This window comes from Fringilla coelebs (assembly GCF_963513975.1).
Source record: "Fringilla coelebs genome assembly, chromosome: 2".
Taxonomy (NCBI): Eukaryota; Metazoa; Chordata; class Aves; order Passeriformes; family Fringillidae; genus Fringilla; species Fringilla coelebs.
The window spans coordinates 38,611,815-38,624,496 of record NC_140029.1 but is presented as its reverse complement, the minus strand read 5'-3'; the positions used below and the strand labels follow the sequence as shown (position 1 = coordinate 38,624,496).

Here is a 12,682-nt window from a genome sequence, read left to right as displayed (position 1 = left end):
CAATTCTCTCTGCAATAGACTACAAGTTACTGGCTTTTGGCAAGGAACACAGTGTCAGCATTATAGTTTCCTTAGCCTTTGTTCTTTTACTGGACATTCCATGTGTGTAATGCATTTTAAATCACAGGCAAAATTCACTGTGGGTTAGTAAAATAGATTTTTACAGGTTAGGAGCATAGTTGTGTGGGTTAAGAGAGCTTCCTAGCAATCAGACAACTGTCGGTGGGAGGCTGGAATAGCTGATAGCTTTTCTTGTGATGTGATGGTAAATGATTCAAGCAGCTTCACCTTAACATTGTCTGAATATGCAGGTGGCAGATGTCGATAGAAATGGGCAGACTGCCAACAAACCCTTGTGACAAGCATAGTGACAAGAAGCAGCATGGGAATTGCTAAATTAACTCACTGGCTGCTTCCTGTTACAAATCTTAATTTTAAAAAATCTTTGCTGAGCAATTATTAGATGTGGAAGAACTCTGCAAGCCAATTAGAGTGAGAACGGGAAGACTGACACTAGTAAATTGTGTCTTCCAGCTAGCCCTGTTAGCAGGGGTCATTTTCTGGAGCCAAGTAGCCAGTATAGCAGGAACAGGAGCCTTATCTATAGCTCTAATGCCTAATCATGGATCTTCACAAAGTCAGAAGGAAGAGTTTACATGGATAGAAAGGTTATAGGGGTCTCAAACTGAGCATCCAAGGGTCATAAAAAATATTTAAATAAAATTAATAGATGGGTCTCAACTGTTCCACTGCTGCAAAATAGGGCCAGCACATTTTTCACTTAATACAGAGTTTGAGACAGGATTTATTTGTATAGTACTTCTGAGATTTTTGGTTTAAAGGTTTTCATGCTCAAAGCCATGGTTTAATTGCTATTCTGTTGATAGGTCTAAATGGCTTTTTCTTTATGAATAATAGTTAATCTTGTTTTTCTTTGTACCTGGAGGCACAGTGTGAACACTTAGCCTTACCAGCTGGGTACAAACACTGGTGTACAAAATTACACTTCACCACACAGAATTTCAATATTTGCCATACTGCTGATGGCATTACTGAGAACATGCTATTAATGCCATGTAAGTATAGGTGTGGGGTGGCTTCTTAATGCAGTGGTACAGTAATTGCTTCCTTCCAAAGGAAAAAGGGGACAATAAAGGAACAATATGTCTACTTTAGCATAGCTTTTTACTTCCCATAAAACACATTTTAATGTAGTACATTCCAAGTACTATAATTGTCCTTTATTCATTCTATTCTAGGTAACGGTGTTTGTAGCTGTGGAAACTGTGAGTGCTGGGAAGGATGGAATGGAAATGCTTGTGAAATCTGGCTGGGGAGAGAATACCCTTAATAGAGGATGTCAAAGATTGAGGGGTTTTCGTTTGTTTGTTTGTTTTTCTGTAGGCTGCTAGGACATTTAATTTCAGAAGTATCTGAGTGTGGGTATGCATGAACGCACACATACATGGTTGTAAATACCTTAGAACACATTTGAGGATCTGCTCCCTAAAGAAATGCATCAGAAAACTAAACAAGGGAGCACGACAGCCCAAGCTGTAGAGGGTGAAGTCATAAAATACTGGCCCTATGGAACTTCTCCAGAGATTTTTTTTTTGTAAATTTGGTGGAACTGATATTATACCTGTAATGACTATTTCTTTGAGAAACCTGAGGCAAAGGTATAAGAAGACCCTTTTTTAAACATTATTTACTTGGTTGTCATGTCTCCTTGTCATTATGCAACAATTCACCTGTAGAATAGTAGCACTAGTGGAATATTGTCAAATAATTATTTTGATTTGTTTTATGGTGTTTGAAAAATACATTATTTGGCCCTTTTCTTTCCAACAATCCCGATTATGAACCATAAATTGAGAGAAACTGTAAAGAAGCCTATAAAAATATTAATGATTTTTTACTTGGTCAGTTGTCCAATTATGTGGCACTCATAGACTGAAGACCCAAAATGTTTGAATGGGAACCTTTTCCACAGGAGAACTTTTCGTTTCTATGGTTGATATGTCAGTAAGTTGGTTATCTAATCTATATATTACAATACTTTAAAATACATAACCTATAGAAACATATGGAGTGAAACTAATAAAGATATAAAATTATGATTGCCTATTCTGCATATGTATTCTGCAACTCACATGTACTTCTCTTTTACTGGTCTACGTACCTTCAGCTGCCTCCTACATGTAAAGCAAATGAATTTTTTTTTTCTATTAGTAACTTTTAGGATTTTACTCTTAGAAATCACTGTTCAGGACAGATTGCCCTGTCACACATGGAATTCATTGAATTTAACTGCATTTGTAGAAGTGGGGAACCTGAACATCAACTGACTTGAAAAATCATTTGTGCTATGCAGTAGCTTGGTCTCAGCCAAAGATGTTTGGACAATGTCAACAAAGTAATAAAAGTTTTCATACAGTAAATAAAAACAAAGCAGTGGTATGAACAAAAATTTTATTTTTATTTTCCAATGGTGAAATGCTGCTCAGTGTGAAATTCACATTGAGTTATTATGAATGATGCACAACTATTGGGACTTCCCTAACTTATTTACATATGAGTCTCTTTTTTTTTGTACATGTAGATTTGGCAGCCCTTGAATTCTTTAGAGCAAAAAAAAAAAAAAAAGAAATATACATTTTAGTTTCAAAAGTGTTTACATTTTGTGTAACCATGATTGAGCAAGAAATTGATTAAATGGCACATAAATACTTCTTTTAGATACCAAACTTTAATATTGTGGTTTAGGTGCCAAGGTCCTGATTTTTGAAGAGGTGCATGACTCAGAAATAATGGAACTATGTATTAACAAAAAAAAAAGTATTTCCATTATTAGTCTAGAAATTACTTTTCTTTTAGAAAGGACAGTTTTGAAATAGGAAAATACAATGGTACAGAACATAGGATAGAATGCAAAATTTAAAATCAATTTATTTTAACTGCTTTATTATTCCCCCATCCCATATAGCTTGCTCTTTAACTACCACTTTTTTTTTCCCCTCTTAACCTGGATTCTTTCTTTCAAAAAATGAAGTTGTGAAGCCCAGATTCTCAGGGAGTACCATTTCCAAATGTCCAACTTATACATAAGCTATGCAGATAAATAACTAGACATACATCCCAAAGCTGCTAGCTACTCTCTTACCAGATAACCCAAGTATCAGGCAGAGTTCTAAACTGTATTTCATAGCACATAAAGAATCCTCAAAGTGAAATTCGTCTTGAAATTTTAATTTATATTTTATACTTAAAACCCTAAAACTCCATGGAGCTCAACAGGAATATTTCCTTAAGTTTTAGCATATATGCATTTTGCCAACCCTAGTGTCTGGAGAGCAGAAATTGTTGCTTTTATTTATATTTATGAATAATGAATACCGCTGACCTGAATCATCTCATAATCACTGGGCTTTTTGCATATACATTCATCTGCTGAATCAGAGTGTAAACAATGAAGGATACAAAGTTCTCCTTGCTTTCCTTCCATTTATATTTAGTGCTGTATTAAGAAAATATTATATAATCAAAACTCTATTCTGGTGTCATAGATGCTTTTGACTTGTTTCATGGCATCAAAACATTTATATATACTGTAGATCAGCTGTGGTATTTCAGGTACTCATTCGTATATAAAACAACAATTCTTTAGGTGGTTCCAGTGTTGTATTTGATGCATTTTTGTCATTCACTTTAATTTTAAATTTGTATACTTAAAGAATATAAAGTAATTTTTACTTTGATTTTTTAATACAAATCAGCTCCAACCTTTTTGACTACTGGATGGATTATGTAGCCATAGCATTTCAAAAAGGGTTATCCAAGTTTTTTTTAACTTACATACAGGAAAAAATCACAATATATCTAAGGCAGCTACTCTCCGTGGTTCCTTTAAATGCAATTATCAAACAAAATGGTGCTATTACTATAAATCTTAAAGTATTAACTAAGACTACTAAAAATGGAATGTACACATTAGTTCTTTTCCAATTTTTCTTTTGTTTCCTATAATGTTGCTTGAACATTTCCCCTGCTCTTCATGCTGAGGTAACTGCTGATGTGACACCCAGCGTATCTGTTTTGTGGCTCATTTCCTCTCTAGAAAGATGAAATCAGAAGGAATAAGATTATTATTCCACATATGTGAATATAATAGCTATATTAATAAATGTTTATCTTTTATCCTTATGTTATTCCCTGGGATGGGAATTCCATAAACTGTAAATGCAAGAAGAGGCATAAGGCAGTGAAACTTACTACTTGATTTTTCATTGCTAGTGACTGTAAAAACCTGCTTCCAGGCTGTGGCAAAAGGCAAAACCAAATTGGATAAAAGGGGACTTTTTACTGATTAGGTTGATAAACCTTATAAACAAAATAATATTACAGCCTTGTTTTCTTCTTATGTGAGAAAGAACACAAGCCAGAAGTGTGCCAGTGCTTCTATAACAGACTTGCAGGATTACACCTATTGTGTATACCATATCTGTAATATAACCTATAAAAACTTGTGGATTGTTTTGCTTCTATAATTTATCAACCTGCTTGTGATCCTTTTTTTCTCCCCCACTGGCTATATTCCTCACATAGATGCATTTAATCATGTATCTGCTCTCACTTTTCTGATATATTGCCCTTGCTTCTTTGCAGAATGACATCTCACTTTGTAGCTAAATGGTACAGCTAAATGATACTGGGATGAAGAAAGCTAAGTTGAATATTTCTGTGACTAAGTAATTGAACAAAAAAATTTATTACATCTTTAAAAATAAGTCATAGCATTTGCATTAGTCATCACAGGAAAAAAAACTCTGTTATTAAACATTTTAGAATGCATTGCACGAAATATGAATTTATCTAAAGGGCTATTTAAAGGAAAGAGAACCTTCTTATGTAGTCTAATTTTGCTTCCATTCCCATTTGAATGTAGCTGAACAATGTATTCTTTCTAGCAATAAACAGATGTATCATCATGATATGCTTTTACTGCATGGACCAAACTGTCTGCTTTCATACCTCATTGCTTAAACTAGTTTTAAACCAAGACAAAAAGTTTCCCCATATATATAAATGTAAAGCCAGGGTTCTTAGTATTGTTTCAGGTATATACCATAGTCAAAGTGAATTGCTTTACTTTATATCTGGTGAAGGGGAGGGCCTGGGAGGGGTTTATTAAGAACCAACATTTATGAAAATGACAGTATATTAAAAAATCAATTGAGAATGGCTAAAACCCCCAGAAAATGAAGCAAAAGCTCTGTTATGTGAACTACAAAGCACTTAAAAGGAGCTAGAGACCCTTCCATAGGCTCTATCAAGTGAGCAATCTCATAAGGATTCTTGTGAATTTATAAAATTTTTGAAGTATAGCAAAATGGTGCTTTGTTGAAGTAGTTCATATCTCCTCAAAAGTGGATCTCTAAAACTGTGCAGGTGTGACCAATTTTGCCAAATAGAACTATAGCTGAAATACAGATCAAAAAAGAGAAGAAAATGACTTTGTGCAGTGTTAACATATAAAATGGCAAGATGAGGTTAGATTTTAGTGTGAACAGTCTCTAAGAGATTAGAGAAAACCCAGAAGAACAAAATACAATGCAAGCATGCAAAAGACCTGGAACGCTGAAGATTCACGGACAGCCGCACATGTAAGTACAAAAACCCCAATCTGTAAATACAAATTGATTCCATCAGGTTTACTATACAGTACTTTAGTAGTAACAGACAGTTGAAAACAGCTTTCACTTAACAGCAAAATTAATTTTAGAGGGAAGAAAATGGTGACGTCTCATCCTGGAGAACAGCAAGAGAGGTATTATATTAAGGAGCTGAAATTTTCTTTGGCATGGTAAAGGGGGAGAACTGAGTTTGCCAACCTATTTACATGAAGTTTCACCATCCTGTGGCCAGTGCAATGATGCCTTGCACAGTCTACTTCTTACATAAACTTTTCTGTTGGTTTCCAGTATGCCTTCATATAAATGTTTTATTCATCATGTTGAATCTGTGTATACAACAAATAAGAATAAACACAAACTGTACAATGCAGACAAACTCTTTGCATATATGTATGTAAATCTGTAACACTGACCAACAGTTCTTTGACAGACACAACCTACAACATGCAGTTAGTTCATCCTTGTCATACTCTTCCCATGCAACAGATGAGACAAGACAAAATTAAAGGGAGGAAACAAAGCACAAAGATAACTGTTATGTTTAAACAGATTGTAGAAAAAAAAAAATTAGGACATTGATTCATTGGATTAAACGCTCATATGAATTTAGCCCACAGAAACAAAACCAGAAAACAATAATTAAAAAAAAAAGGCAAAAAGATGTATTTCCAGTATGTACTAACTGCTTAAAGAAATTAAATCTGCCCTTAATTATAGCCTCCCAAACTGGTTCACAGATCATAGTTACTCAGGACCAAAAGGTTAATGTTGAAAACAATGTTTATATAGGACCAGGCAATGAACCAGATCCTCATTGCATGGCTCAGCCAGGTCTCCAGCCCTGTCTCTCCTCAGGCTCTTACACTGGGTGTATAAGAAGACAGCTGAATGGGACATGAACTCGTGTATGTCCTCCTCATGAATCAGGTGAGAGAGAATGTAGCCTTCAGCTGTTCTATCTTACTTGAAATTCTGTGAGGTTCTCCTCTAGCAATGGCAGGAAGGCCTGGGGCCCCGGCAGGACCAGCCTCAAGGCTGCTGCCTCTCCTGGGTGCTGCCGCGCAGAGCAAGCCCCAGCTCACCATCGGAGTTGCTTTGGTTTCATTTTGTTTTCTCAGGGATGGTGCACAAATCCCACTGGACCAGATGGGACGAGAAGGGCACACCGAAGTTTTTAATAAAGTGTTTTTCCCCTGCACACACAGATTTAGTGCTGGCAGGCAAGGGCACAGTCTTAAGTCAAAGTTTCCTTGCATTTTTATCACAGTTTTAGATTAGGTTTGTATTTTTTTTTTCTCTACATGGATAGAGGGCTTCATGCTTAACTCATTCCCTCCCTAGAAAGACCCAACATCAGGCATTATCTTGCTGTTCTCGTATCACACGTACAAAAAGTCTGACCTACAGAAAAAAAAGAAAAGTTTATCTAGAATTTAGCAGCTTTACAGTAGCCTCCTTGAAGAGTGCACTAAATGTTGCTTATAAAAACAGAACACATTTGAAAACTAGTATGAAGAGTTCATTCAGACTGAATCAGACTGTTCAGCTGAGCAGACAGGGAGTTTGAAATAATCAGCTGTCTCTGTCAGGGGCTTCAGCACAAAGACGTGATAAAACAAATTGCCAGAAATACAGTGCTAAAAAAGGAACGGATGGTTTCCTCTTTTTGTCTTTAAATATCAAGGTAACAGCAAGAGGCCAAGAGAGTGTTGCCACACAGTTTTCTAGACTGAGATACACTTTGATCTTTGCTGCCATTTCTAAGAAGCAAATTCCTTCTTAAGCATACAGAGTGCCTATATTTTTCATCTCCTGAAAGCCTGTGACTAAGTGTGCAAAAACTTCAGTGGCATCTCTGTGGCATTCTCTGAATCTTTTCCCTGCCCTCCTTCATCCCCCGCAACACTGGCTGAATTGTTCACAAGTGACAAACTCAAAGGGTTGATGTTGTTCCTGGTAATATGATCCAAGGCTTCAATTTTATGATGTTTTTGATTTCTTCTAGGTTCATGTAGGAGAAAGTACAGTATATAGAGATCAAGGCAAGGCACCTTCAATCTAGCAATTTGGTGGGCATGTTATTCTAGGAAGCTGGGTGGAGGTACATACTGGGATATCAGTGAAATACATAGGACTGGACTTTGCATGCTTAGCTAAAAATAAAAATAAAGTTTTGTAATATGTCCAGTTTTAAAACTTCTTTTTTTTAAAACACCAGAAATATTAAACTATAATTTGTAACTACCCTTTGCATTGGTGCTGCAAAAAAGAACACAACAACATCCTTGCCCATGCTTTGCTAAGTAGGTGTGGGATTCAGCCAAAAATAACAATGGCATTAAGTTCAGTTCCTTAAAAACAGGAAAGGATTATATTTGAAATGGATTTAGGTAGCGCAATTCTGATTAGTCTTACTTTTTTTTCTTTTACTGGTGGTGGTTGTTTTTCAAACAATGAAGATTTAGTAGATGAAAAATGAGCCTTAATTCAGGCCTACAAGGCCTACAAAATTCTTTGGACCCACTTTTCCAAAAATGAGTGGGTCTTGCTCGCTGGGCAAGGCAAATGTTACCATTACCAGTAAGCCTGTGATATGTATAAAACACACACACAAAAAGAAACTATAGGGGGATGCCAAACACACGTTTCAGAAAACTCCCCATTGGTTGTGTTTGACACTCTTCCCTCCGCTTCAATGCCAACCTCAGAAGCACAGTATCTGTTACTAAAGAGTATTCACATTTAATCAATATTTTAAGCCAGAGACAATGATCCTATTCTTTATAGATATAATTTTTAATAATAGATTTTTGAAGGCTTCCTGATTCCCTGATTGCTTTCAAAACTAAGCCACCGGCAACACTTAAGTTATAGAGAAACACAATCCCTGCAAAAGGTCACAAACAGTGGAGCGAGCAGCCTTATAAAAAAGGGAAGAAGAGAAATCCATAATAGCACAGGTTTACAGCATCTAACTAGAAATTACTTGATTATTTGTGTGCTACAAAATAGAACTTAAACACATGGATTTTGCTGAAACTGGACTCAAAAAGGGATTATGGGCAATTGTCAGCAGGCAAGGTATCAAGTGTACTTGTGAAGTATGTCATTCACATGAAGTGTCACAGTCACAGAAAAGATATTAAAAAGGCATTCCAATATCTGGTAGGGCATTCCATGGTCTGAGTTTAGCTGGTTCATCCAGGTGTCTTCTCGTTGTGGTGGAGCTACATGTTGAGATTTATCCACTTGCAACAACTCAGTTCAGAAACAGGAAGGGGCAAGCCGGTGACCTGCCACAAGCTGATCCACAGACACTGCCGAGGGGAAGTCTGGCAAGGATAAATCGCTCAACTGTACTTGGGACTCAGTAAAGTCACAACACCTGTGAGGATCTGGCTATGTCGTCTTGCTCTTGTTCACTGGTTTGCCTCCATTCATTATTGCAGATGCACTTGTGCTTTTACTTGGAGTTACCCCAGCCTTTGGCACTGTTTCTCCAATATCATGCAAAGATGGTTCTCGATACATGGCAACTGAGGGGAAGGAAGAGAAAGGGAGAAGCATTTTAAACAATGCATCACATATGAGAGTTCATCTCAAACAGGATTAATTTTCTATGTTCCTCTTGCATACTAGGGAAACTCTTTATTTTTGACAGATGCTTGTTTTGCACCACTGATAGAATTGCTTGCCCCTTCAAAATTCTCATGCTTCTTCTGCATCTGACTTAAAAATTCAGTAGGCAACTGCATTCTTCCTTGTTTCATGGACGCTATATCTTAGAAATGAAAAACTAGTGTTCTTTCTTTGCACAAGGCACACAAAATTGTACAAGTGTATATCCATGTGTAGGTATATACAACCCTTAAATAAACATTAAATAAACATGCGAGCTTTTAGAAGTAAAATGTGTTAAGACAGATTGTAATTTAAAAATGGGATCATACAATACAGTTGTCTAGACATAAGTGTTCTTAATCATAGATTGCAAGACTAGGCTAGGGTCCAGTTCTACAAAGTTACATGTACATCAGCCTTTCAAATCTGAGGAATTTGGCCATGGTCTTTTCTTCAGGTGTGCCCTGAAGAAATCTCCAGGACATGGAGAATACAAAGGTTGTTTGGGGATTTTCCTACCTCATTTCCAAAAACATATGCAGTAGCCACTGATCTCCATTGAATGTAGAAGTGCAGAAAACTCCAAATTAAACTATTAACTGAATTCTTAGAGGAATTAGAAGTTTTTCCCTTGGCTTCAGTCCCTATATCACCACTTCAAATCCTTTGAGAGAAATACATGTATTCAATTACACAGTTCAAGCATTAAGCTGCCTTAATGATTAATGCTCTTGGATAATTCAATTTCATTTTCCATGTCACTCTATCAGGTAATATTTCCACTTATACCTAACTCCAGTTGCATTTATTTATATCAGAGCAATGTTAAAGAGGTGTCACAGCAGTCAAAGGAATTAATCATCACACTGATTTCTAGACTGGGTGTGTGCTACCACAGAGAGCACAATTCCTTCATCCCTTGGCTAATTAGAGTAGGAGGCTGGAGCATCAAAGTACTGACCTTGATCTTTGATGGTGTGAAGTTTTGTAATAAATGTAAAGGGCCCCATAGCTTCATTAACTAATCAAATACTTGTTCTAACATTTCCAGTGACATAATCTAAATCCTTTTATAGCTTCTTAAAGACAGAAATTAAATGTCTTCTCTAGAGCACATAAGGCTGGTTATGATCTATATCTTCAGAGTGGCCCATAAATGTGTTTAGGGCACTTAGCTGATTAATTAAAAGAGCTTGGTGAAACTACACTGTGAGCTGCAAAATTATTGAACAACATGAAATGGAACTATAAAGTAAGGAATTATATAGCAGGGCTGTCATATTTGATGATTCTCATCAGCAATGGAAATCAAGTTATTTCTAAGCATTGTCTAAGCTATTTTGGTGAAGTCTGATCATCCAAATATTATTTTTAAAAAGTAACTTCTTTCCTAGTACATACAAATTTGCATTGCTTTAAAAAATGCACTGGTGTTCCCTCCCTATAAGTCTTAATATAAAAAGATCAATATATAAATTATTAGTATTGGGGAGAGTTTATGAAACAACTGTAAACTTTCACAAAACAGGGAAAGCACAAAGGCATCAACCTGACGTCAAATAAAAATAAGTTTATTCTGATTCTTTCCTTATGATGAAACTAAAGTACTTGACAAACTGATCCTTTAATCAAAAATTTTAAGTTAAATATGAAAAGTAGTTGGACTGCCAACCAAAGCATTACTCAGGTATGTGTTTTCAGATGGTAAGAAATGAGATAATTTTGAGAATGACTATGACTATTTTCAGAGGCTATGTGCATGGATTAGAACAATAAGTAGTGCCACCAGGACAAGAAACAAAAGGCAGCATAAAAATACATACACATGCATTTATAAATACATACATAGGATCAAACAAAAGTTTCAAGATAATAATGGATTTTTCAGAGAATGTGACATCATTTTGGTGGGTAAGGTTACTGTGATTGTTATTTGCTCCTATCTTGATTTAAAGGCCAACGTACATTACACCACTTGGCATAGTAATACATCATGATTTATTTTATAGAGAGACCTTTGTGTTTTGTATTAGAAAGCTTTTACTTTAAAATGCTGACATTTCATCCATTCCCTTTATAACTCCCAGTCTTCAACATTCATTATCTCATTCTGCCTAATGAAAGGGCTATTTTCTCACTACAAGATTCACAATAATTTTTGTCCCTAACAATGGAATATTTTAAAAGCAGCACAATGCTATTCCACAAAAGATTTATTTTCTTGTAGAATGACCACTTAGTCCCTGGAAAAATGTTTTTACATATGCCCTTTGTAGCATCACTACATGGAAGCACAAAACTGCTCCATGAAACTCTGGGAGTGGCATTGGGATTGACCCCTGTGTGAAGCATGCATATTGAGTAAGGACAATTTGGAAACCATTCCCTCTTGTTGTGAGATGTATGGGAGAGTCTGCCAGAGATGGACTGAGCCTCACCTTCCAATGGCTTGGGTAGAAAATGAGCTGCTGGTTTTGTTTTCTTCACTCTGTTTCCTTTCATGACCTGCCCTTCTTTGTTCAGCCCCAAGAACCAGGCCCTTCCGGACTCCTGTTGTCTGTAGAGCATGGATGAGTAGATTACATAATAATTTTCAAAAACAGACTCCTTGAATTTGCACTCTGGTGTAAAAAGTTCCTGTGGGAAGAAAAGCAAATGTTAAATGGTATCTCTAAAGTGCAGGATTTGTTATGCTAACTTACAAATATCTTGTGATAAGTTTTACATAATATTTAAGATAAGGGTCTGCTTTAAGGTCAGGAGTTCTGTCTTTGTCTGGAAGAGCTCCAGTGAACTTATTTCACTTCCCATGAATGCCTCAATTTACCATCTGTGCTACAGAGATAGTGTATTTTTAAAGTAGAAAGAAAGCCACACAGGCATAAGAGCACTTTTTAAAATACAGGCATAATTGTTGTTATTATGCTTCTTTGATAGGATGGACTTATAAAGATTAAGGAAGTCTATGCAAAAATAGTATTAATGAGATAACAGTTGTTCTGTTTTAACTGAATGCAGCAGGCTCCCTCTTTTTTACAGCAACTAATATTTCATGCTTGAGGTGCTGCTACCAACATTCAACATTTGCTGTAGTCCAGGAAAATACCACTACAGGGAAATACTATTATGATATACAAATTTCTGGACAAAGAATAGTAATTCCTACTGGCATCCTCAGCAAACATTCCAAAACTGGAATTTTTTTTCAGAAGTCACATTCAGTAACAGCAGTTATCCCAAACTCTTTATAGGTTAATCTAAGCATAAACATCTGTAGTCCAGTAGCCAAATAATTTTTAAAAAATATATATTAATAACACAAGTAACTAACAAAATAAACAGTATGAATATCCATTGAGATAGAGATT

The 12,682-nt window shown here is 35.9% G+C and overlaps 2 protein-coding genes across 6 annotated transcripts in view; one reads left to right on the top strand and one right to left on the bottom strand.

Moving 5' to 3' along the window:
• The window catches only part of ITGBL1 (integrin subunit beta like 1), a gene marked incomplete at both ends in the record, with an annotated part of 122,242 nt that extends 120,891 nt beyond the window's left edge, over positions 1-1,351 (top strand). The window contains one exon of the mRNA XM_084227118.1: positions 1,260-1,351. Within this exon, the coding sequence (XP_084083244.1) occupies positions 1,260-1,351 (92 nt within the window). The remainder of the gene's footprint in view (positions 1-1,259) is intronic.
• Positions 1,352-4,752: 3,401 nt separating this feature from the next.
• The window catches only part of FGF14 (fibroblast growth factor 14), a gene marked incomplete at its 5' end in the record, with an annotated part of 376,843 nt that continues 368,913 nt past the window's right edge, over positions 4,753-12,682 (bottom strand). For all 5 annotated transcript variants that reach the window (XM_084223584.1, XM_084223586.1, XM_084223588.1 and 2 more), the window contains 2 exons: positions 4,753-9,229; positions 11,753-11,951. In XM_084223584.1, coding sequence (XP_084079710.1) covers positions 9,093-9,229; positions 11,753-11,951 — 336 coding nt within the window. In that variant the 3' untranslated portion in view covers positions 4,753-9,092. The remainder of the gene's footprint in view (positions 9,230-11,752; positions 11,952-12,682) is intronic.